At 46.5% G+C, this 27,570-nt stretch overlaps 1 protein-coding gene across 1 annotated transcript; it reads left to right on the forward strand.

Annotated features, from left to right (window-relative positions):
• Positions 1–1,015: 1,015 nt before the first annotated feature.
• On the forward strand, positions 1,016–24,403 carry LOC126209952 (cuticle protein 16.5-like). Its single transcript, XM_049939067.1, has 3 exons — positions 1,016–1,086; positions 14,878–14,977; positions 24,033–24,403. Exons 1-3 carry the CDS (start codon positions 1,048–1,050, stop codon positions 24,401–24,403), a joined length of 510 nt encoding a protein of 169 aa, XP_049795024.1. The 5' UTR covers positions 1,016–1,047.
• Positions 24,404–27,570: the final 3,167 nt, after the last annotated feature.

Here is a 27,570-nt window from a genome sequence, read left to right on the forward strand (position 1 = left end):
ATTATGCTGAATGGAGAAATACAAGAACAGGTGCAAAATTTTAAGTATCTTGGAAGCAGGATAGACTCCGACTGGAAGTGCACCACAGAAATTAAAACATAGCAATGGCAAAAGAGGCGTTTTATAAGAAAAGGAGAATTTTCTGCAGCGGTCTGGACAGAGAACTCAGAAAGAGACTCATAAAATGTCTTCTATGGAGTGTCCTTCTATATGGCGCTGAAACATGGTCTATGAGGAAAAAAGACGAGAATGGCTGGAGGCTTTTGAGCTCTGGACATGGCGGAAGATGGAAAGAATAAGTTGGATGGACAGAGTAAAACATGAAGAGGTACTGAGAAGAGTGGGAGAGAAAAGACAGTTACTAGATGTAATAAAGAGAAGAAAAAGAAATTGGATTGGACATATATTAAGAAAGAATGACGGACTGATAAAAAAAGTTTTAGAAGGTTATGTAGAAGGGAAAAGGAAGCGAGGAAGGAAGAGATTCCAGATACTGGATGACATGATAGACGGTACAACATACAGCAGCCTTAAGAAGGAAGCAATGGATCGCAGAAAATGGAGACGCAAAGGACCTGCTAATATAGCAGATAACTGGTGATGATCTACATTATTCCGTGATTTATTTAGTTTTCAAATTTATACTGACTTTATGATCACTCGGAACCTCGGTAGCTCCAGTATTTTGAAAAAGCGCCACGTGTGGAGAAATTTAAGCGGTTTAGGGGCTGCCAGCTGCTAGCTGCCAAACTGCGACTACGTCAGCAGCCGCGCGCGGCAGGGCCTGTCCGCGCTAGGAGCGCCAGATGGCGCACCGCGCCGCGGCGCCGATGACGCGCACGTGGACGGCGCGCGGGCGCTTTCGCCCTGGCGGCGTCGGCCGGCGTCGCCTGCCAACGCGGTAAAAGTGCTTTTACTTTCCTCGGCTCTTTCTCCTCCCGCCGCGCGGGCCGTTTGATATAAAAGCTGGGGCCGGGCCCCAAGGCCACATCGCCCTCTTCGGCTCGCACCAGCACCTCTCCGCTCCCGCACCGCTCAGCAGCAGCCATGGTGTCCACCGCCCGCAAAGCCGCAGTCGCCGCTCTCGTAAGTGTTTCACGTTCCCTCACAGGTCGCCATATTTTTATACTTTTTTCTTGTGTATTTTTGTTTTGGACAGTTATCTGGGTACGATATTGCAGTGCCAGTATTATTCCAAATTATGATGCAGTGTTCCTTTCGACATAGAACCCAGTACGTTGTCCTTGATGGTGAGTCTTCATCGGAGGTGAGGTTATCATCTGGAGTGCCCCAGAGATGTTGTTGTTGTTGTGGTCTTCAGTCCTGTGACTGGTTTGATGCAGCTCTCCATGCTACTCTATCCTGTGCAAGCTTCTTCATCTCCCAGTACCTACTGCAGCCTACATCCTTCTGAATCTGCTTAGTGTATTGATCTCTTGGTCTCCCTCTACGATTTTTACCCTCCACGCTGCCCTCCAATGCTAAATTTGTGATCCCTTGATGCCTCAGAACATGCCCTACCAACCGATCCCTTCTTCTAGTCAAGTTGTGCCACAAGTTCATCTTCTCCCCAGTTCTATTCAATACCTTCTCATTAGTTATGTGATCTACCCATCTAATCTTCAGCATTCTGCTGCAGCAGCACATTTCGAAAGCTTCTACTCTCTTCTTGTCTAAACTATTTATCGTCCACGTTTCACTTCCGTACATGGCTACACTCCATACAAATACTTTCAGAAACGACTTCCTGACATTTAAATCTATACTCGATGTGAACTAATTTCTCTTCCTCAGAAACGCTTTCCTTGCCATTGCCAATCTACATTTTATATCCTCTCTACTTCGACCATCATCAGTTATTTTGCTCCCCAAATAGCAAAACTCCTTTACTACTTTAAGTGTCTCATTTCCTAATCTAATTCCCTCAGCATCACCCGAGTTAATTCGACTACATTCCATTATCCTCGTTTTGCTTTTGTTGATGTTCATCTTATATCCTCCTTTCAAGACACTGTCCATTCCGTTCAACTGCTCTTCCAAGTCCTTTGCTGTCTCTGACAGAATTACAATGTCATCGGCGAACCTCAAAGTTTTTACTTCTTCTCCATGAATTTTAATACCTACTCCGAATTTTTCTTTTGTTTCCTTCACTGCTTGCTCAATATACAGATTGAATAACATCGGGGAGAGGCTACAACCCTGTCTCACTCCTTTCCCAACCACTGCTTCCCTTTCATGTCCCTCGACTCTTATAACTGCCATCTGGTTTCTGTACAAATTGTAAATAGCCTTTCGCTCCCTGTATTTTACCCCTGCCACCTTCAGAATTTGAAAGAGAGTATTCCAATCAACATTGTCAAAAGTTTTCTCTAAGTCTACAAATGCTAGAAACGTAGGTTTGCCTTTCCTTAATCTTTCTTCTAAGATAAGTCGTAGGGTCAGTATTGCCTCACGTGTTCCAACATTTCTACGGAATCCAAACTGATCTTCCTCGAGGTCGGCTTCTATCAGTTTTTCCATTCGTCTGTAAAGAATTCGCGTTAGTATTTTGCAGCTGTGACTTATTAAACTGGTGTCTCTACATAAATGATGTTTTGGATAGGGTGGATAGCAATGTGCGGCTGTTTGCTGATGATGCTGTGGTCTACGGGAAGGTGTCGTCGTTGAGTGACTGTAGGAGCATGCAAGATGACTTGGACAGGATTTGTGATTGGTGTAAAGAATGGCAGCTAACTATAAATATAGATAAATGTAAATTAATGCAGATGAATAAGAAAGAGAATCCCGTAATGTTTGAATACTCCATTAGTAGTGTAGCGCTTGACACAGTCACGTCGATTAAATATTTGGGCGTAGCATTGCATAGCGATATGAAGTGGGACAAGCATGTAATGGCAGTAATGGCGGATACTCGTCTTCGGTTCATTGGTAGAATTTTGGGAAGATGTGGTTCACCTATAGATGCCTTTCCTGTCACCACCCGCTCTCCCTGAGATTCACTAAATGTAATCCATTAACAAAGGAAGTCCCTTACGAAACTCTCGCTTGAGCGAAACCTGAAAATTGCTCCACAATATGAGATCCGTATCAGATAGGACTGGTAGACGAATTAGAGAAAATCCAAAGAAGAGCAGCGCGTTTCGTTATAAGTTTACTTAGCAAGCTCGGGAGCGTCACGGCGATAGTCAGGGAACTCCAATGGCAGGGAGGCTCTCTGCATCACGGCGTACTTTATTTTTAAAGTTCCGAGCGCGTACATTCCTGAAGAGTAAACCAATATATTACTTCCCCGTAGGTATATCTCGCGAAAAGACATGAAGATAAAATGAGGAAGATTCAGAACTACATAGAGGCTTACCTGCTCCCTTGAATCGTTCGCGGCTGGGACAGGAAAGATGATGATGATAATAATGTTTGATTTGTGGGGCGCTCAACGCCCGTACAAAGCCCAATTTTCACACAATCCAATTTTTTCACATTCCAATCCAACCACTGTCACGAATGATGATGATGAGAACAACACAAACACCCAGTCCCCAGGCAGAGCAATTCCCCAACCCGGCCGGGAATCGAACCCGAGACACCGTGATCCCGAGGCAGAAACTCTAGCCAGGTAGGAAAGAGGAAAAGCGACAGTGGTATACGAAGTACTCCCAGCCATACACCATAAGGCGACTTTCGGAATGTAGATATAGCTGTAAATATGCAAGTGATTAGCATTTCACCTTAACCACATAGGACAGGTGGGAGTAGCACCATATACATTCTGTGCATATGGAAAGATCACGCAACGGGTTTCTCAGTCAGAAAATCGCTTTTGAATATTGGTTCTTGTGACAAAGTTGTGTTTCGTCCCTGGTGGGACTCTCCCAGTGCGGCAATGTAATTGCTGCTGTTCACATAAAGCAGTTTCATTAACAGTGCACACCATCTCTTCTGAGTAGCTATACTGTTCACTCAGATTATGACTTGTCAAATGACAGCGTAGATGTCATTCCGCCATGCAAACAGTGTACAGCGCCAGGTTTGCCAACATTGGAACTACACTCCTGGAAATGGAAAAAAGAACACATTGACACCGGTGTGTCAGACCCACCATACTTGCTCCGGACACTGCGAGAGGGCTGTACAAGCAATGATCACATGCACGGCACAGCGGACACACCAGGAACCGCGGTGTTGGCCGTCGAATGGCGCTAGCTGCGCAGCATTTGTGCACCACCGCCGTCAGTGTCAGCCAGTTTGCCGTGGCATACGGAGCTCCATCGCAGTCTTTAACACTGGTAGCATGCCGCGACAGTGTGGACGTGAACCGTATGTGCAGTTGACGGACTTTGAGCGAGGGCGTATAGTGGGCATGCGGGAGGCCGGGTGGACGTACCGCCGAATTGCTCAACACGTGGGGCGTGAGGTCTCCACAGTACATCGATGTTGTCGCTAGTGGTCGGCGGAAGGTGCACGTGCCCGTCGACCTGGGACCGGACCGCAGCGACGCACGGATGCACGCCAAGACCGTAGGATCCTACGCAGTGCCGTAGGGGACCGCACCGCCACTTCCCAGCAAATTAGGGACACTGTTGCTCCTGGGGTATCGGCGAGGACCATTCGCAACCGTCTCCATGAAGCTGGGCTACGGTCCCGCACACCGTTAGGCCGTCTTCCGCTCACGCCCCAACATCGTGCAGCCCCCCTCCAGTGGTGTCGCGACAGGCGTGAATGGAGGGACGAATGGAGACGTGTCGTCTTCAGCGATGAGAATCGCTTCTGCCTTGGTGCCAATGATGGTCGTATGCGTGTTTGGCGCCGTGCAGGTGAGCGCCACAATCAGGACTGCATACGACCGAGGCACACAGGGCCAACACCCGGCATTATGGTGTGGGGAGCGATCTCCTACACTGGCCGTACACCACTGGTGATCGTCGAGGGGACACTGAATAGTGCACGGTACATCCAAACCGTCATCGAACCCATCGTTCTACCATTCCTAGACCGGCAAGGGAACCTGCTGTTCCAACAGGACAATGCACGTCCGCATGTATCCCGTGCCACCCAACGTGCTCTAGAAGGTGTACGTCAACTACCCTGGCCAGCAAGATCTCCGGATCTGTCCCCCATTGAGCATGTTTGGGACTGGATGAAGCGTCGTCTCACACGGTCTGCACGTCCAGCACGAACGCTGGTCCAACTGAGGCGCCAGGTGGAAATGGCATGGCAAGCCGTTCCACAGGACTACATCCAGCATCTCTACGATCGTCTCCATGGGAGAATAGCAGCCTGCATTGCTGCGAAAGGTGGATATACACTGTACTAGTGCCGACATTGTGCATGCTCTGTTGCCTGTGTCTATGTGCCTGTGGTTCTGTCAGTGTGATCATGTGATGTATCTGACCCCAGGAATGTGTCAATAAAGTTTCCCCTTCCTGGGACAATGAATTCACGGTGTTCTTATTTCAATTTCCAGGAGTGTAATTTGTTTTCCAGCGTAAATCTGTTCCGCATTAACGCATGAGCAAATCTAGCAAGATTCGCTCCCATACGACAATTATAGCGGGCTGTGGACCCCAGTGAGCAGCAGTACTGTAATTGTAACCACCCAGTAGCTCCAGGGTTTCTGAAGAGGAGTGCACATAAACTACAAGACATACAGAAAATAGTCACAAACAAGTGGATAGAACGTCTCCGCAAGTTTTTAACCAACAAGTGATAAATACGGACACGATTTGTGATGTGACAAAGATCAGCAGTACAGGCAGAAGAGCATGTGTGTACAATTCACTGACGCCGCTGCTGCCGGGAAGTAGCAACGAGAGAAGCCCGCTTTGGAAATCTGTTCACTGGGTTGCCTACCTGCAGGCGCGAACTTTGAAAATACCTGTTCTTCCTCGCCTATCCCAACTGGTGCACTCTAACTACACCACGTCGAGAATTGCGAATCGAAACATGGACACATGCTCTATCCACTGATATTTCTCATTTTTCTCTGGCTAGTACTTCTCGCGCAGTCGTTTTCCGAAACCTCGGAGGTACTTTTCGTTGTGGGTAAGCCTTGCCCCTACCCTTCCGTCAACCACCATGGCACTCGAGGGAAGCAGTCACGTAATATTAGAGGACAGCCTTCCTGCAGACAGACGCAACTCGAACAGATCCGTCCGGCCACCAGACGGCGTCCCAGGCGCCGACAGAGGTTCCTGGCACCGTGGATCCATTCTCCTCTGTGGGCCACATGACAATATTGTAGTGCCTATTGCACCCTAGCGCCCGAACTGTGCTTAGACTGGCGCTCGAGCCACGACGAGGAGTCACTCCGAGTGAGGTTCTTGAGCCAGGCGCCGTATGCTGCCGCATTACATCAATCGGGAACTCACTTTGGCGCCACCGCTATGTTTCATGCCAGTCATCAGCTAGTGATCACTTATCTTCGTTTCTACCCTGGACCTGACTGTGTTTAATCGTACTGGAACTTTGAAACTGAAATATCCATCTGGGATTTTAACTCATGCTGTCTAAAATTGTCCAGATCTTTAGTTTGGAATGTCCCGTCAAGACTTGGACTGTAGCTAGCACGGTGCGTTGTGCATTTACTATTTAGAGATACACCGAATCGCCAAAGAAACTTGTATAGGCATGCGTATTCAAATAAACAGGCAAAATACGGCGCTGCGGTCAGCAATGCCTACATAAGACAACAAGAGTCTGGCGAAGTTGTTAGATACGTTACTGCTGCTACAATGGCAGGTTATCAAGACTTAAGTGACTTTGTACTTGGTGTTATAGTCAGCGCACAAGAAGATGGGACACAGCATCTCCGAGGTAGAAGTGAAATGGGGATTTTCCCGTACGACTATTTCACGAGTGTACCGTGAATATCAGGTATCAGGTAAAACATCAGATCTCCGACTTCGATACGGCCAGAATAAGATCATGATAGAACAGGACCAACGACGACTGAAGAGAATCGTTCAGTGTGACAGACGTGCAACCCTTCCGCAAAATGCTGCAGATTTCAATGCTGGGCAATCAACAAGTGTCAGCGTGCGAAGCATTCGACGAAACATCATCGGCCCGCTCGGGTAGCCTTGATGACTGCGCGACACAAAGATTTACGCCTCACCTAGACACGTCAACACCGACATTGGACTGTTGATAGCGGGAAACGTGTTGCCTGGTCGGACGAGTCTCGTTTCAAAATGTATCGTGCAGATGGACGTGTACGGATATGGAGAGAAACTCATGAATCTGTAGATCCACCGTGTCAGCAGGGGACCGTTCAAGCTGCTGGAGGCTTTATAATGGAGTGGGGCGTGTGCAGTTGGAGTGTTATGGGAGCCCTGATACTTCTAGATACGACTCTGACTGGTGACACGTACGTAAGCATCATGTCTGATGACCTGCATCCATTCATGTCCATTGTGCATTCCGACGTACTGGGGCATTTTCCAGCAGGAAAATGCGACGCCCAGAATTGCTACAGAGTGGCTCCAGGAACACCCTTCTGAGTTTAAACACTTCCGCTGGCCACCAAACTCTCCAGACATGAACATAATTGAGCATGTCTGGGATGCCTTGCAACTTTCTGTTAGAAGAGATCTCTACCCCGCCGTACTCTTACGGATTCATAGACAGTCCCGCAGGATTCGTGGTGGTCAGTTCCATCCACCACTACTTCAGGCATTAGTCGAGTCCATGCCAAGTCGTGTTGCGGCACTTCTGCGTGCTCCCGGGGCCCTACACGATATTAGGCTGGGGTACCAGTTACTTAGGATCTTCAGTGTACTTCATGCTGTGGGTAAGCCTTGCCCCTACCCATCCGGCAACCACCGTAACACTCGAGGGAAGCAGCCACATTACTATTAGGGGCCAACCTCCCTGCAGACAGACGCAAGACAATCACGATTCGTCCGCCCACCAGACAGCATCCCAGTCGCCGATAGAGGTTCCTGGCACTATGGACCTCTTCTCGTCTGTGGACCACGTGACAGAAGTAGTGCCTATTGTTTTCTGGCGCCCGAACTGTATTTAGGCTGGCGCTCGAGCCACGACGAGCAGTTCGCTCCGAGTGTGCTTTTTGGGCCACGGGCAGAATGCTGTCGCATTACATCAATCAGGAACTCACTTTGGGGCCGCTGCAATGAGGGCGCCGTGTTCCATGTCAGTGATCAGCTAGTGTACTTGTAAGATTTCTTGTCTTCGTTTAATCGTATTGGAACTTTGAAACTGAAATATCCTTCTGGGATTTTAACTCGTGCAGTGTCTAATAGTACAAAACTATAATTCGCACTGTCCCGTCAAGACTTGAACTGTAACTAGCACGGTGCATTGTGCATTTACTGTTTGGTGATATTTTCTTGCAGTGTTTCTTTTCTTTCAAAAGGCCTTCTGCATTCAGGCGATATTGATGTTCATTCGTTCTCCAAAGAAGCGATTGTTATCATTCAGACCTTTGGCCTTGCTAATAATTTTGCTATTATTTCAATACTTCGGAAGAGACTTTCTTTTGAATCCATAAACAGGATTCAATTGTCATCGTCAAGACCAGAAAACCAGGCATATGGATAATCTACATCTACATCCATCTACATCCATACTCCGCAAGCCACCTGACGGTGTGTGGCGGAGGATACTTTGAGTATCTCTATCGGTTCTCCCTTCTATCACAGTCTCGTATTCTTCGTGGAAAGAAAGATTGTCGGTATGCCTCTGTGTGGGCTCTAATCTCCCTGATTTTATCCTCATGGCCTCTTCGCGAGATATACGTAGGAGGGGGCAATATACTGCTTGACTCCTCGGTGAAGGTATGTTCTCGAAACTTCAACAGAAGCCCGTACCGAGCTACTGAGAGTCTCTCTTGCAGAGTCTTCCACTGGGGTTTACCTGTCATGTCCGTAACGCTTTCGAGATTACTAAATGATCCTGTAAGGAGGCGCGCTGCTCTCCATTGGATCTTCTCTATTCTATCAACCCTATCTGGTTCGGATCCCACACCGGTGAGCAGTATTCAAGCAGTGGGCGAACAAGTGTGCTGTAGCCTACTTCCTTTGTTTTCGGATTGCATTTCCTTAGGATTCTTCCAATGAATCTCAGTGTGGCATCCGCTTTACCGACGATTAATTTTATATGGTCATTCGATTTTAAATCACTCCTAATGCGTACTCCCAGACAATTTATGGAATTAACTGCTTCCAGTTGCTGACCTGCTATATTGTAGCTAAATGATAAAGGATCTTTCTTTCTATGTATTCGCAGCACATTATACTTGTCTACATTGAGATTCGATTGCCATTACCTGCACAATGCGTCTATTCGTTGCAGATCCTCCTGCATTTCAGTACAATTTTCCATTGTTACAACCTCTCGATATACCACAGCATCATCCGCAAAAAGCCTCAGTGAACTTCCGGTGTTATCGACAAGGTATTTATGTATATTGTGAATAGCAACGGTCCTACGACACTCCCCTGCGGCACACCTGAAATCACTCTTACTTCGGGAGACTTCTCTCCATTGAGAATGACATGCTGCGTTCTGTGGTCTACGAACTCTTCAGTCCAATCGCACAATTGGACTGATAGTCCATATGCTCTTACTTTGTTCATTAAACGACTGTGGGGAACTATATGTACGCAGATGTAAATGTTGACGCCTTCATTACACGTGGTCCCAGGTGTCTCTGCCACTGCTTTGGGTAACATTTGTAATTACCATGCGATGATCTTGCGCGCGCGCGCGCGCGCGCGTGTGTGTGTGTATGTCTTTTGAGACTGTATGCTCCTATGATCATGAAAGAAATGGAATTTCCGAAGTTTCCAAACGTCGCCATCAGTGATTTGACCTACATGCAACACATCACCACATTTCCCATGTGGTGATCCTTTATGCATGTTCGAGACGGGTGTTACGAGTAATCAACGAAAACCCACGGGGGGAAAAAGGGGGCAAAATTAGTTGGTTACTGTCGAGTTGCAATTTACAATTTCTTTATTGATTACCTCAGCCATTAAAAATCATTTCTTTATCATTTGACCAGGAACAGATCCAAACAAACTAGTAGGCGTGAGTGCCTTTTCAAAACAATTTACTTTACAGTTAACGGCCAAGCCATTTTACTCAAAACCGACTTTGATAAAACATTTGATAACAAATCAAAATTTTCCAAGTAATGAAATTAAAAACTTTACTTCGCCGTTAATAGCCAAGCCATTTTACTTAAAACAGACTTTGATAAAGCATTTAATAAGAAAATTAAAACTTTCCAAGTAATGAAACTAAAAAACTACCAATTTGCATACAATTTCGCTACCGAACATGTAGGGAGCCAACCTCTTTTAAACTTTGGCACAACAATATATTAAATTACAAGGCTCGCTAGCAGGCAGAACTAGCATTTTCAAAGGATGCCAAGTACATTAAAACAATCAAAGTAAAGATACAGTCATTCACTTTATACAATAACTAACAATTTTAAAGCCACGTAGTTTTAAAAACCCACCAATGAAAGGTAAACTTAACCTTTTTAAACAGTGGTCAAAAACAGAGTAAAATACAACCATTTAACATTTTACAATAAGTAACAACTTTAATACCATGTCCTGCCACCAAAATGTCCTGGGATAGAAATAATTAACCGACCGGGTGTAAGGGCGGCCACAATTGCCTCCCGAAGGATGCTCAGGCTAGAAGCGGGCTAACAGACCCACAACGCCTCACATTCAGCAATCACGTCGACCTCACGCGAGGCTAGGGGAGGAGAAGGAATCTAATCAGGAACCATAATCCCTGCCCAAAAATACACTTCCTCCCAGGCAGTGCTAATAAGAAGCCAAAAGATCACTATCTACACTCCTGGAAATGGAAAAAAGAACACATTGACACCGGTGTCAGACCCACCATACTTGCTCCGGACACTGCGAGAGGGCTGTACAAGCAATGATCACACGCACGGCACAGCGGACACACCAGGAACCGCGGTGTTGGCCGTCGAATGGCGCTAGCTGCGCAGCATTTGTGCACCGCCGCCGTCAGTGTCAGCCAGTTTGCCGTGGCATACGGAGCTCCATCGCAGCCTTTAACACTGGTAGCATGCCGCGACAGCGTGGACGTGAACCGTATGTGCAGTTGACGGACTTTGAGCGAGGGCGTACAGTGGGCATGCGGGAGGCCGGGTGGACGTACCGCCGAATTGCTCAACACGTGGGGCGTGAGGTCTCCACAGTACATCGATGTTGTCGCCAGTGGTCGGCGGAAGGTGCACGTGCCCGTCAACCTGGGACCGGACCGCAGCGACGCACGGATGCACGCCAAGACCGTAGGATCCTACGCAGTGCCGTAGGGGACCGCACCACCACTTCCCAGCAAATTAGGGACACTGTTGCTCCTGGGGTATCGGCGAGGACCATTCGCAACCGTCTCCATGAAGCTGGGCTACGGTCCCGCACACCGTTAGGCCGTCTTCCGCTCACGCCCCAACATCGTGCAGCCCGCCTCCAGTGGTGTCGCGACAGGCGTGAATGGAGGGACGAATGGAGACGTGTCGTCTTCAGCGATGAGAGTCGCTTCTGCCTTGGTGCCAATGATGGTCGTATGCGTGTTTGGCGCCGTGCAGGTGAGCGCCACAATCAGGACTGCATACGACCGAGGCACACAGGGCCAACACCCGGCATCATGGTGTGGGGAGCGATCTCCTACACTGGCCGTACACCACTGGTGATCGTCGAGGGGACACTGAATAGTGCACGGTACATCCAAACCGTCATCGAACCCATCGTTCTACCATTCCTAGACCGGCAAGGGAACTTGCTGTTCCAACAGGACAATGCACGTCCGCATGTATCCCGTGCCACCCAACGTGCTCTAGAAGGTGTAAGTCAACTACCCTGGCCAGCACGATCTCCGGATCTGTCCCCCATTGAGCATGTTTGGGACTGGATGAAGCGTCGTCTCACGCGGTCTGCACGTCCAGCACGAACGCTGGTCCAACTGAGGCGCCAGGTGGAAATGGCATGGCAAGCCGTTCCACAGGACTACATCCAGCATCTCTACGATCGTCTCCATGGGAGAATAGCAGCCTGCATTGCTGCGAAAGGTGGATATACACTGTACTAGTGCCGACATTGTGCATGCTCTGTTGCCTGTGTCTATGTGCCTGTGGTTCTGTCAGTGTGATCATGTGATGTATCTGACCCCAGGAATGTGTCAATAAAGTTTCCCCTTCCTGGGACAATGAATTCACGGTGTTCTTATTTCAATTTCCAGGAGTGTATAATTACACCGGCGACAGAGACAGAAAATCTGAACGCAGGAGGCCACAAGGCAGAAGAAATGTAATCTTAAACAATAATCACTGCCAAAAAATACACTTCCTACCGGGTAGTACTAATAAGAAGCGGAAAAGATCATTTTCTATAAATACACCGGCGACAGGGACAGGAAAGCCGAACGCAGGAGGCCACAAGGCGGAAAAGACGCTGGTTGCACAAACCAAAATTCTTCATTTAACATCTAAGCCTTTAACCAACTTAAATTGCAGTTTATCAGAGAAACAGCAGGTGAACTCCGATGCAAAGGTTCCTCACATCCGACAGTGTCCACGTCGCCAGCGTACCCAACTGGGCAGTCACGCAGCCACGCACTCTGTCACCGGATCCCTCGTCTTCTCTGCACCCACGGTGGCGAAATACCACTCCTCCGGTTAGGCGAGTTACTAGTCCCTCATTCTTAGTAGTCCATCATTCCCGCCTCCAGACGGAAAATTTAAAGACATCCGTTGCCGCTCCCACCAAGTAGTGACTCGGAACCACAGCCGTGGCCCCCCGGGCGCTCACAACAAGAGCTTACAGCCTTGTCCCCTCAACCCGTCCCATTCGTCTCCCAACGCCAGGACAGACCACGAGGCTTCTCCGAACAACAGCCAACTCTCCACCGCCACGCCACGCCGCCATCTCCTCGTACGACATTCTCTAATTCCTGATTTTAAAAACCGACCGACTGACTCGTCACCGCTAGGCAACCACCCGGCCATCCCCCCAAAGATCTTATTCCCTTACACAAGGCTAACAGGAAGCAACGACTCGAAGATCGATAAGACCAGACACGCCGCCAGAATCGTACGCAGCATAACGATAAATATGAAAGAATCAATTAACGATGAAATGGAAGGATTCAGAACAATGTTTACAGCGCGATATACAGGGTGTTACAAAAAGGTACGGCCAAACTTTCAGGAAACATTCCTCACACACAAATAAAGAAAAGATATTATGTGGACATGTGTCTGGAAACGCTTAATTTCCATGTTAGAGCTCATTTTAGTTTCGTCAGTATGTACTGCAATTCCTCGATTCACCGCCAGTTGGCCCAATTGAAGGAAGGTAATGTGGACTTCGGTGCTTGTGTTGACATGCGACTCATTGCTCTACAGTACTAGCATCAAGCACATCAGTACGTAGCATCAACAGGTTAGTGTTCATCACGAACGTGGTTTTGCAGTCAGTGCAATGTTTACAAATGCGGAGTTGGCAGATGCCCATTTGATGTATTGATTAGCACGGGGCAATAGCCGTGTCGCCGTACGTTTGTATCGAGACAGATTTCCAGAACGAAAGTGTCCCGACAGGAAGACGTTCGAAGTAATTGATCGGCGTCTTAGGGAGCACGGAACATTCCAGCCTATGACTCGCGACTGGGGAAGACCTAGAATGACGAGGACACCTGCAATGGACGAGGCAATTCTTCGTGCAGTTGACGATAACCCTAATGTCAGCATCAGAGAAGTTACTGCTGTACAAGGTAACGTTGACCACGTCACATTATGGAGAGTGCTATGGGAGAACCAGTTGTTTCCGTACCGTGTACAGCGTGTGCAGGCACTATAAGCAGCTGATTGGCCTCCACGGGTACACTTCTGCGAATGGTTCATTCAACAATGTGTCAATCCTCATTTCAGTGCAAATGTTCTCTTTACGGATGAGGCTTCATTCCACCGTGATCAAATTGTAAATTTTCACAATCAACATGTGTGGGCTGACGAGAATCCGCACGCAATTGTGCAATCACGTCATCAACACAGATTTTCTGTGAACGTTTGGGCAGGCATTGTTGGTGATATCTTGATTGGGCCCCATGTTCTTCCACCTACGCTCAATGGAGCACGTTATCACGATTTCATACGGTATACTCTGCCTGTGCTGCTAGAACATGTGCCTTTACAAGTACGACACAACATGTGGTTCATGCACGATGGAGCTCCTGCACATTTCAGTCGAAGTGTTCGTACGCTTCTCAACAACACATTCAGTGACCGATGGATTGGTAGAGGCGGACCAATTCCGTGGCCTCCACGCTCTCCTGACCTCAACCCTTTCGACTTTCATTCATGGGGGCTTTTGAAAGCTCTTGTCTACGCAACCCCGGTACCAAATGTAGAGACTCTTCGTGCTCGTCTTGTGGACGGCTGTGATACAATACGCCATTCTCCAGGGCTGCATCAGCGCATCAGGGATTCCATGCGACGGAAGGTGGATGCACGTACCCTCGCTAACGGGGGACATTTTGAACATTTCCTGTAACAAAGTGTTTGAAGTCACGCTGGTACGTTCTGTTGCTGTGTGTTTCCATTCCATGATTAATATGATTTGAAGAGAAGTAATAAAATGAGCTCTAACATGGAAAGTAAGCGTTTCCGGACACATGTCCACATAACATATTTTCTTTCTTTGTGTGTGAGGAATGTTTCCTGAATGTTTAGCCGTACCTTTTTGTAAAACCCTGTATGTTGAGAGCCGACACACGGTTCAAAGTGTGCTTGTGTGTGTGTGTGTGTGTGTGTTCCATGCTTCCATAGTGCTGTGATTCTGTGACAAGTGGGGACTCCCCCTTTTGCAGATGTCGCTGTCCGTGCTGCTGGCCACGTGCGACGCGCAGCTGCAGTTCCGCGACTCCAAGCCGAAGAGGGGCATCGCCTCCCTGGGCTACGGACTACCAGGTCAGTAGAGATGCCACGGTCTACCTCTACAGTTTGACGCCCTCACTTTTTCACATCACCTAAATTGCCGATTCTTTGATGCATCGGGATGTGCACTAACAACTGATTCCTTATTTTAGCCTTCTATTTCGTGACTTCCTTTTTCCCCAGCTTTATTCAGTACCTCCTCGTTGCATAGAAGCCATTTCTTCAGAATTATTGACATCCTTGGGAGAGTTAACCGGTTTGCTAGATATATAAGACAGACGAAATACCCTCAGACTTGAGGAAGAGTTTAACAGTTCCAGTGCTAAAGAAGACAATGTGTGAATACTATTGTGGCATTAGTTTTATGATTCATGGTTGTAAAATACTGACGCGTGTTACACAGAAAAATGGAGAAACTGATAGAGGCCGATCTAGGGGAACATCATTTTGTATTCTGGAGAAATGTAGGACAACGTGAGACAATATTGAACCTACGACTTTTCTCAGAAGATGGGTTCTCGCCCCTGGTAGCTGAGTGGTCAGTGCGACGGAATGTCATGTCTAACGGCCCGGGTTCGATTCCCGGCTGGGTCGGAGATTTTATCCGCTCAGGGACTGGGTATTGTGTTGTCCTTATCATCATCATTTCCTCCCCATCGATACGCAAGTCGCCGAAGTGGTGTCAACTCGAAGGACCCGACGGGAGGCCCTAGCTACACGACATTTGAATTTCCATCTTAGAAGATAGATTGCAGAAAGGCAAACTTACAATTACGGCATTTGTAGATCTAGAGAGTTTTTCCACAATATGGACTGAAGTCCAACCCTTGAAATTTTAAAGGTAACAGGGATACAACACAGGGACCAAAAGGTATTTACTTCTTGTAAAGAAACCGGACTGCAATTATAAGAGCCGATTGTCTAGGAAGGGAAGCAGTGACTGAGAAGGGATCGAGTCAGGGTTGTAGTCTATCCCGGATCTTATTCAGTCTGCGGATCGAGCCAGCTGTGGACGAAGCCATAGAGAAATTTCAAAAGGAAATTAAAGTTCAGAAAGAAGAAATAAAAACTTTCAGGTTTTTCGATGACATATTTTTGTCAGGGACGGCTAACGATTTCGAAGACAGTTGAACAGAATGGATAGTGTCTTGAAATAGGGTTATAAAATGAACAGCGATAAAAGTAAAACGAAGACAGTGGAATGACGTCTCATTAAGTCAGACGATGGTGAGGGAATTACATTACGAAATGATACTTTAAAAATAATAGGTGAGTTTTGTTCTTAGGGCAGCAAGATTACTGACGTTGGTCGTAATAGGGAAGAAGTAAAATGTAGACCGGCAACAGCAAGAAAAATATTTCTGAAAAAGAGACACTGGTGAACACCTAATATAAATTTAAGTGTTAGGAAGTCGTTTCTGAAGATATTGTCTGGAGTGTAGTCTTGCATGGAAATAAAACATGGACAATATACATTTCAATAAGAAGAGAATAGAAGACTTGGAAACGTGATATTATAGAGGAGTGCTAAAGATTAGATGGATAGATCGAGCGGCAACTGAGTAGGTACTGAATCCAGTTGGGTAGAAAACAAATTTATGGCATAGCTTGACTAAAAGAAGGACCAGTTGATAAGACCTACCCTGAGGCATCAAGCAACTGTCAGTTTGGTAAAGGACGTGTGTGTGTGCGTGTCTGTGAGGATGGGTGGTGAAAATTGTAAAGATCAAGGCTTCAACACAGTAAGCTAGTCGAAATGGATGTGTATGTTGCGTTAGTTTTGCGGAGATGAAGAGGCTTGCATAGAACAGAGTAGCATGGAAAGCTCTATCAAATCCGTCGTCGGATTAAAGACCACATCAATTCAATTCCCTCCTTAGTTATTCGACCTACCATTCTAATTGTGTGTATTATTCTGGGGCGCCACATTTCAGAAGCTTCATTCTTGTCTGTGCTGTTAATTCTACAAGACTGCAGCCCTAACAAATCCTTTCAGAAAAGACTTCCTAGAGACACTAAAATTATATTGGATGTTAAAAGATCTCTCTTTCTCAGAGAAGCTTTTCTTGCTATAGCCAATCTGCAGTTTACATCGTCTATACTTTGTCTGTCGTCAGTTATTTTACTGTCCAAGTAGCAAAACACAATTAATACTTACAATGTCTCACTTACTAATCTCATTCCCGCAGCATCGCTTCACTTAAGAGGTCCTGGACTTCATGAGGGCCCTCAAATTGGACATTTTTTATTTAGAAAATTTCTGTTTCTAAAGATACACAACTAATGTATATTATCTCTCATTTTCGGACATAAATGCCTTTGTAAAGCAAACGCGGGGACTGAATGCCTAGCTGCCATACTACTGTCAAATGCAAAGCCTTGCCTATAATGTCTCGTTATTTAATTCTGCCGCCGCTATTTCCATACCAATTCGTTTGTATAATAGCCTTGAAAAACATATCGACTGTACTATGTGAGCAGGGATTAGTTGTGCTCGATCTTTCTGCCGATACAAGTAGATTACTTGAGTTTGCCTGTATTTTTCGCGTAAATTAGTGTTGAAAACTTGTTGTTGCGACTAAGTATTTTGACAACTTTACATCGTAAAATGCCAGGCACGAAGAAGTTTCATTGCAGTCGTAAATTTTCCGGTAGTCAACACGAGCGCGTTGTTGGAAATCGTAAAATTACGAAATTGTTACGCCGCAGCGAAGTGAGATTAGGCCTAAAAGTTCTGCTGAAAGCATAGAAAAGGAGGCGTAATAACAAAGAAAAGAAGGAAAACTAAAGAAGATGAAAAGGACACTTACAATCAGCAAGATAATGGAGCTGGAATGTTTTGACACGTTTTCATTGAGAAAAAAATTACATGGAAATCTAACTTTCAGTTTTCCATAATCAACAGTATTGCATCATTACCTCATCCAATAATAAGGCTAAAAAATTGCATGAATAATAATATTTAGACAATGACACACATTACTCAAGAATGTATTAAATATTTTAAGCTGGAGCATGTCATATGTTCTTAAATAGTTAGGAGAAAACATTGACGTCTAAAAAAATGTTTTTTAAAAAATATACAAACAACAAATTGGTAAATTTTCCTAGTTTACTACTTCGACAAGTTAATAATCAAAAGAATAAAATTTGCTTTGACTTCTTATTTTAAATAGCGTGAAAGTACATGTACCTAAAATAACAATGACACGTAGTTCAGTGCGCACGATAAAAATCAATATTTACTCCACAGGGGAGTGTAGTAGGACCGTTGGTATTCACAATATAGATAAATGACCTTGTGGATAACATCGGAAGTTCACTGAGGCTTTTTGCAGATGATGCTGTGGTATATCGAGAGGTTGTAACAATGGAAAATTGTACTGAAATGCAGGAGGATCAGCAGCGAATTGACGCATGGTGCAGGGAATGGCCATTGAATCTCAATGTAGACAAGTGTAATGTGCTGCGAATACAAAGAAAGAAAGATCCTTTATCATTTAGCTACAATGTAGCAGGTCAGCAACTGGAAGCAGTTAATTCCCTAAATTATATGGGAGTACACATTAGGAGTAATTTAAAATGGAATGATCATATAAAGTTGATCGTCGGTAAAGCAGATGTCAGACTGAGATTCATTGCATGAACCCTAAGGAAATGCAATCCGAGAACAAAGGAAGTAGGTTACAGTACACTTGTTCGCGCCCACTGCTTGAGTACTGCTCAGCAGTGTGGGATCCGTACCAGATAGGGTTGATAGAAGAGACAGAGAAGATCCAACGGAGAGCAGCGCGTCTCGTTACAGGACGAAAGCGTTACGGAGATGACAGGTAAACCCCAGTGGAAGACTCTGCAGGAGAGACGCTCAGTAGCTCGGTACGGGCTTTTGTTGAAGTTTCGAGAACATACCTTCACCGAGGAGTCAAGCAGAATGTTGTTCCCTCCCACGTATATCTCGCGAAGAGACCATGAGGATAAAATCAGAGAGATTAGAGCCCCCACAGAGGCATACCGACTATCCTTCTTTCCACGAACAATACGAGACTGGAATAGAAGGGAGAACCGATAGAGGTACTCAAGGTACCCTCCGCCACACACCGTCAGGTGGCTTGCGGAGTATGGATGTAGATGTAGATGCAGCCGTGTTGTGATTATGTGGTGCTACTTTCCCAGATTTGGTCCCAAAATACCTTTCAACAACGATTGCTGATTATGTTTTAGTGTATTCTATGACACAGTGAGCTTTTCCTATTGTGGGTGCCACCATTTTGAACACTAACGCCAGTTGCGAGTTATCATTGTTTCATTGTAGCCAATCTGAAATGTAGCAGTTAACATTTCAGTCTATACGTATATAGGGTGCTCGGAAATTCCCATTACAAACTTCTGGGGATTGTAGAGGGGAGTGAGTACATAATATTGCGAATAGGAACCCATGTCCGGAAATGTACGGTTTCAATTCAGATGTGTAACGCCTCCATGTCTGCTAACGGAAAGAGAAAAGTCTCAGAGTTTTTCGACCTGGTATACAGTACAGTAGACAGAATATCGTGTACTAAGTTAGATAGACATTTGATGTCACTCAATGTCTGCCTTCCTCCTGTAGAGACAGAAGAAGATTTGCTGGCACGAGTACTGTCCCCTTGACTAGAAACTGATGAGACACCAGGTGGGATGGAAAGTGTATACCAGAACATCGTGTATACCAGAACATCCTTCGTAGGTGTGTCTGTAACAATGTTAGAGGTCGCCACGTCTAGTCATTGTAGTAATGGATCAGTACTGTTCTGTACATACAGTACACTGGGTCCTTTTTTGTTCTGGAATAATGTAAACATGTAATGTTTAAATGTTAATACAAACAAATGTATTTATGTGAAAATGGATGTTTCGTTACCTAATAATTGTATTGCGTCTGGCTTAATTCAGTTTCTCAAGTGAAATGGATGAGTTAAATATCTGATCTGGAACTGTCAAAGCGGAAACGGTACCGAACCGTGGTGCTACTCAATTCTTTAGAAAATCAAAAATTACGATCTCACCACAGTTAAATAAAAGAAATAGGAAGCCCAGGGTCACTAGTGATGGACAAGCTTGTGATTGTTTTACAATTTTAATTTGACTCAAAATAGATTTTATTATAAACTTCAATTCGGACCTTTGCCCTCTTACTGATGCAATGTACAAATCTTCACTTTAATTGACTTACATAAACACGAATAAGAATCATATTTTGCGTCCGCAACCAAAATCGTAGATAGTAGGCACGGTGAAATGATGAATCATAAACAATCGTTCTTGTTTAACCGTATCTCAAAAGTCTAGCAACACTATACACTTCCAACCCAAAGTTACACAGCCACAAAATACCACCACTTCATTAAAAAAACAAAGATCTTAGTGCTTAATAAAACTAAACTGCCCACATAAAGGTCCAGAGTGAAACACGCTTGTACTAAAAATGCAAAGTGGGTCAACCAAGGTCGCAAAACTGGCACACAGGAAAAATAACAAGTTGCGCGTTCATTAAAGATACACAAATGATTAACATAAGTGTTAAATAAGAATGGCTAGTAATAACTCAACCAGTAAAATGACTTACAGAAACGCTAATATTAACAAAGTGGCCTCGCTTAACTAACGGACATAATGACACAGAATGATCCCCAAATTGCACTCAACTTTAGAGAACAGCGTTAAGCCCCACAGCAGTATATGGAAGCAAGAACGCTACGGGCGGCAGGCAATACGAGCGTCCACTCCCCACGGCTTGTGCACAGGCTCACTAGCAGGCGGTATATACAGGGTGTTTCAAAAATGACCGGTATATTTGAAACGGAAATAAAAACTAAACGAGCAGCGATAGAAATACACCGTTTGTTGCAATATGCTTGGGACAACAGTACATTTTCAGGCAGACAAACTTTCGAAATTACAGTAGTTACAATTTTCAACAACAGATGGCGCTGCGGTCTGGGAAACTCTATAGTACGATATTTTCCACATATCCACCATGCGTAGCAATAATATGGCGTAGTCTCTGAATGAAGTTACCCGAAACCTTTGACAACGTGTCTGGCGGAATGGCTTCACATGCAGATGAGATGTACTGCTTCAGCTGTTCAATTGTTTCTGGATTCTGGCGGTACACCTGGTCTTTCAAGTGTCCCCACAGAAAGAAGTCACAGGGGTTCATGTCTGGCGAATAGGGAGGCCAATCCACGCCGCCTCCTGTATGTTTCGGATAGCCCAAAGCAATCACACGATCGTCGAAATATTCATTCAGTAAATTAAAGACGTCGGCTGTGCGATGTGGCCGGGCACCATCTTGCATAAACCACGAGGTGTTCGCAGTGTCGTCTAAGGCAGTTTGTACCGCCACAAATTCACGAAGAATGTCCAGATAGCGTGATGCAGTAATCGTTTCGGATCTGAAAAATCGGCCAATGATTCCTTTGGAACAAATGGCGGCCCAGACCAGTACTTTTTGAGGATGCAGGGACGATGGGACTGCAACATGGGGCTTTTCGGTTCCCCATATGCGCCAGTTCTGTTTATTGACGAAGCCGTCCAGGTAAAAATAAGCTTCGTCAGTAAACCAAATGCTGCCCACATGCATATCGCCGTCATCAATCCTGTGCACTATATCGTTAGCGAATGTCTCTCGTGCAGCAATGGTAGCGTCGCTGAGGGGTTGCCGCGTTTGAATTTTGTATGGATAGAGGTGTAAACTCTGGCGCATGAGACGATACGTGGACGTTGGCGTCATTTGGACCGCAGCTGCAACACGGCGAACGGAAACCCGAGGCCGCTGTTGGATCACCTGCAGCACTAGCTGCGCGTTGCCCTCTGTGGTTGCCGTACGCGGTCGCCCTACCTTTCCAGCACGTTCATCCGTCACGTTCCCAGTCCGTTGAAATTTTTCAAACAGATCCTTTATTGTATCGCTTTTCGGTCCTTTGGTTACATTAAACCTCCGTTGAAAACTTCGTCTTGTTGCAACAACACTGTGTTCTAGGCGGTGGAATTCCAACACCAGAAAAATCCTCTGTTCTAAGGAATAAACCATGTTGTCTACAGCACACTTGCACGTTGTGAACAGCACACGCTTACAGCAGAAAGACGACGTACAGAATGGCGCACCCACAGACTGCGTTGTCTTCTATATCTTTCACATCACTTGCAGCGCCATCTGTTGTTGAAAATTGTAACTACTGTAATTTCGAAAGTTTGTCCGCCTGAAAATGTACTGTTGTCCCAAGCATATTGCAACAAACGGTGTATTTCTATTGCTGCTCGTTTAGTTTTTATTGCCGTTTCAAATATACCGGTCATTTTTGAAACACGCTGTATAATAAGCATGACCCCAAATTCTTATGGAGCAATACTCTAACATTACCCGTCTCCCAGTAAAGTAGCAGGAAATTTACGAGATCACTTCCAGTTGCCTTAAGGCACTTTCAACATTAAATAAACATACCAAATCCTGCCGTGACGAATGATTAAACCATTAACTCTACGGCTGCCAGGCGCGTACATAACCGCAACCAGTCCCAAAGCGGTCAATATGTCCTAAAACAAGTTAAAATTTGCATGAAAACCACTTAAAACACACACTCCACAGATGATGAGAAACGAAATGAGGAACATCAGCCTCCTTAAAATAGCTACTGTGGAACCAAGTTCAGAACCATCTCCGGCAGCTACCCGTGCCACAATAAGTTTCAACAATCTTCTTAGTTAAACACAGAATAAAAGTCATACGTAACTTGGAGCTTGCAAATGACGAGCTGGGAGACGACGAACCCACCATAGTTCTGCACGTCAAGGCGCCTGATGATCAGCACCGTACATCCGACGCGACAAAAGACAAGGGCGGCGAGCACGGCGAGGCCCATGCACCACACAAGTTGGCTCGTAGAACGCCGAACGGAGACTGCCTCGTCACACGTTTACCCGGAAAACTGCTGGTGGGAGGGGGGGGGGGGCAGATAACAGGACAGACGAATATCGATATCAGCGATGCAAGTAGAACACCCTACCGCCAGTCGCCATGGCTCAGGTACCTTTCCAGACATGAGTTCCTATTCAAAATATTATGTACTCACTCCGCTCTACTCGTCCTAGAAATCCGTAATGGAAATTTCCGAACACACTGTATTTCTTAAGCAAAGTGATTGCTGTAGTCGCACGAATACTTTTTTTTTTGCGCTATTCATTTTGTGTCACCCTGTATATACCGGGTGATCAAAAAGTCAGTATAAATTTGGAAACTGAATAAATCACGGAATAATGTAGATAGAGAGGTACAAATTGGCGCACATGCTTGGAATGACATGGGGTTTTATTGGAACAAAAAAAAAAGAAAATACAAAATTTCAAAAACTGTCCGACAGATGGCGCTTCATCTGATCAGAATAGCAATAATTAGCATAACAAAGTAAGACAAAGCAAAGATGATGTTCTTTACAGGAACTGCTCAATATGTCCACCATCATTCCTCAACAATAGCTGTAGTCGAGGAATAATGTTGTGAACAGCACTGTAAAGCATGTCCGGAGTTACGGCGAGGCATTGGCGTCGGATGTTGTCTTTCGGCATCCCTAGAGATGTCAGTCGATCACGATACACTTGCGACTTCAGGTAACCCCAAAGCCAATAATCGCACGGACTGAGGTCTGGGGACCTGGGAGGCCAAGTATGACGAAAGTGGTGGCTGAGCACACGATCTTCACCAAACGATGCGCGCAAGAGATCTTTTACGCGTCTAGCAATATGGGGTGGAGCGCCATCCTGCATTTTGGTTCTAATAAAACCCCATGTCATTCCAAGCATGTGTGTCAATTTTTACCTCCCTATGTACATTATTCCATGGTTTATTAAGTTTTCAAATTTATACTGACTTTTTGATCACCTGGTATGTTCTTTGTCCAAAAGACGTGGATCACACGTCAATCCTCGGTCTCGGCCGAGCACTGACTGTACTCATCACATTAACTGCGATCTGTCTGAGCCCATCCTCGTCAAGTGAAGGAGGCAGTACAGCGAGGCGCGAGTATAAGCTTAATGTAGAGTTGTCTCTCTGCAGGCGTGGCTGTACCAGCAGCGGGCTCCCTGGTGGCGCCGTACAACTACTTCTTCAGGAGCCAGCCGGCGCACTACGCCGCGGCAGCGCCGCTTTCCCTGGCCGGCCACTACGCGGCAGCACCTGCGGCGTCGGCCTACGCCGCCCCCGCGCCCGCCTACGCCGCCCCCGCAGCCGCCTACGCCGCCCCCGCAGCCGCCTACGCCGCCCCCCACGCCGCATACGCCGCCGCGCCGGCCGCCTACTCCGCCGCCCCCGCAGCCTACGCCGCCTCCCCAGTCGGACCCTACGCGGCGGCCCCAGCTGCCTTCGCCTCCCCTGCGGCAGCGGCCTACGCTAAGCCGGCTGCCACGGGATACGGCTACCTGGGCTGAAGACTGGCTGCCGACTGCTCCAGCCGCCGTAGCGGAGTATCTTCCTCTCCGAGTTCCTCGTGTCGTCTCAGCTTAATCTGTCTTCTTTTTTTATAACTGCAATATTTATTGTACCTCAGTCATCACACCGTCCCAGAAGGGCTCTGGTTGCTTGTTGTACTTTAATAAAAACTTTATATATAATACCAAATACAATTTTTTAATTTTGTTACTAATACTGCAAACTCTACTGACCCTACGACTTATCTTAGAAAATACATTCCTGGAAATTGAAATAAGAACACCGTGAATTCATTGTCCCAGGAAGGGGAAACTTTATTGACACATTCCTGGGGTCAGATACATCACATGATCACACTGACAGAATCACAGGCACATAGACACAGGCAACAGAGCATGCACAATGTCGGCACTAGTACAGTGTATATCCACCTTTCGCAGCAATGCAGGCTGCTATTCTCCCATGGAGACGATCGTAGAGATGCTGGATGTAGTCCTGTGGAACGGCTTGCCATGCCATTTCCACCTCGCGCCTCAGTTGGACCAGCGTTTGTGCTGGACGTGCAGACCGAGTGAGACGACGCTTCATCCAGTCCCAAACATGCTCAATGGGGGACAGATCCGGAGATCTTGCTGGCCAGGGTAGTTGACTTACACCTTCTAGAGCACGTTGGGTGGCACGGGATACATGCAGACGTGCATTGTCCTGTTGGGACAGCAAGTTCCCTTGCCGGTCTAGGAATGGTAGAACGATGGGTTCGATGACGGTTTGGATGTACCGTGCACTATTCAGTGTCCCCTCGACGATCACCAGTGGTGTACGGCCAGTGTAGGGGATCGCTCCCCACACCATGATGCCGGGTGTTGGCCCTGTGTGCCTCGGTCGTATGCAGTCCTGATTGTGGCGCTCACCTGCACGGCGCCAAACACGCATACGACCATCATTGGCACCAAGGCAGAAGCGACTCTCATCGCTTAAGACGACACGTCTCCATTCGTCCCTCCATTCACGCCTGTCGCGACACCACTGGAGGCGGGCTGCACGATGTTGGGGCGTGAGCGGAAGACGGCCTAACGGTGTGCGGGACCGTAGCCCAGCTTCACGGAGACGGTTGCGAATGGTCCTCGCCGATACCCCAGGAGCAACAGTGTCCCTAATTTGCTGGGAAGTGGCGGTGCGGTCCCCTACGGCACTGCGTAGGATCCTACAGTCTTGGCGTGCATCCGTGCGTCGCTGCGGTCCGGTCCCAGGTCGACGGGCACGTGCACATTCCGCCGACCACTGGCGACAACATCGATGTACTGTGGAGACCTCACGCCCCACGTGTTGAGCATTTCGGCGGTACGTCCACCCGGCCTCCCGCATGCCCACTATACGCCCTCGCTCAAAGTCCGTCAACTGCACATACGGTTCACGTCCACGCTGTCGCGGCATGCTACCAGTGTTAAAGACTGCGATGGAGCTCCGTATGCCACGGCAAACTGGCTGACACTGACGGCGGCGGTGCACAAATGCTGCGCAGCTAGCGCCATTCGACGGCCAACACCGCGGTTCCTGGTGTGTCCGCTGTGCCGTGCGTGTGATCATTGCTTGTACAGCCCTCTCGCAGTGTCCGGAGCAAGTATGGTGGGTCTGACACACCGGTGTCAATGTGTTCTTTTTTCCATTTCCAGGAGTGTAGATTAACGAAAGGTAAACTTACGTTTCTAGCATTTCCAGTCAACGTTGTCAAAAGCTTTTGACAACGTTGACTGGAATGCTCTCTTTAAGCTTTTGACAACGTTGACTGTGTAAGTAGGCTGTTTAGGTTTTTATGTTCGTAACGTCACTTAGCGCTCTGTATGAAAATCAATGGCTGTGCTGTGTGCAGTCTGTGGCTGTTTGGCATTGTTGGAATATTCGCCATTGTAGTGTTAGGCAGTTGGATGTGACCAGCGCGTAGCGTTGCGCAGTTGGAGGTGAGCCGCCAGTAGTGGTGGATGTGGGGAGAGAGATAGCGGAGTTTTGAGAGCGGATGACCTGGATGTGTGTCCATCAGACACACTAAATTTGTAAGACTGGATGTCACGAACTGATATATGTATTATGACTTTTGAACACTATTAAGGTAAATACATTGTTTGTTCTCTATCAAAATCTTTCATTTGCTAACTATGCCTATCACTAGTTAGTGACTTCAGTAGTCAGAATCTTTTATTTAGCTGGCATTATATTGGTGCTCGCTGTATAGGTGTAGTTCGAGTACTGAAGATTTTTGTGAGGTAAGTGATTCGTGAAAGGTATAGGTTATTGTTAGTCAGGGATTTTTGAAAGTCAGATTGCGTTGCGCTAAAAATATTGTGTGTCAGTTTAGTGTTGATCAGAATAAGTAAACAGCGAAATGTCTGCGTACGTTCAGTTCTGCTCAGCTGTTTGAAAATCAAATAATGTAAGAGGTTTATCAGCACAGTCACTCATAAATTTTTCTAAGGGGACGTTTCAACTGGAATACTCTCAAATTCTGGAGGTGGCAGGGGTAAAATAAAGGGAGCGAAAGGCTATTTACAATTTGTACAGAAACCAGATGGCAATTTTTTAAGTTAAAATACAGAAAGTAAGTACGTTTGAACATTTTATTTCGGTTCTTCCAATGTGATGCATGTACCTTTGTGAACTTCTCATTTCTGAGAACGCATGCTGTTACAGCGTGATTACCTGTAAATACCACATTAATGTAATAAATGCTCAAAATGATGTCCGTAAACGTCAATGCATTTGGCAATACGTGTAACGACATTCCTCTCAACAGTGAGTAGTTCGCCTTCCGTAATGTTCGCACATGCATTGACAATGCGCTGACGCATTTTGTCAGGCGTTGTCGGTGGATCACGATAGCAAATATCCTTCAACTTTCCCACAGAAAGAAATCAGGGGACGTCAGATCCTGTGAACGTGTGGGCCATGATATGCTGCTTCAACGACCAATCCACCTGTCAAAAAATGGTTCAAATGGCTCTGAGTACTATGGGACTTAACAGCTGTGGTCATCAGTCCCCTAGAACTTAGAACTACTTTAACCTAACTAACCTAAGGACATCACACACATCCATGCCCGAGGCAGGATTCGAACCTGCGACCGTAGCGGTCACGCGGTTCCAGACTGAAGCGCCTAGAACCGCACGGCCAC

Source organism: Schistocerca nitens, chromosome 10 (assembly GCF_023898315.1).
Source record: "Schistocerca nitens isolate TAMUIC-IGC-003100 chromosome 10, iqSchNite1.1, whole genome shotgun sequence".
Classification (NCBI taxonomy): Eukaryota; Metazoa; Arthropoda; class Insecta; order Orthoptera; family Acrididae; genus Schistocerca; species Schistocerca nitens.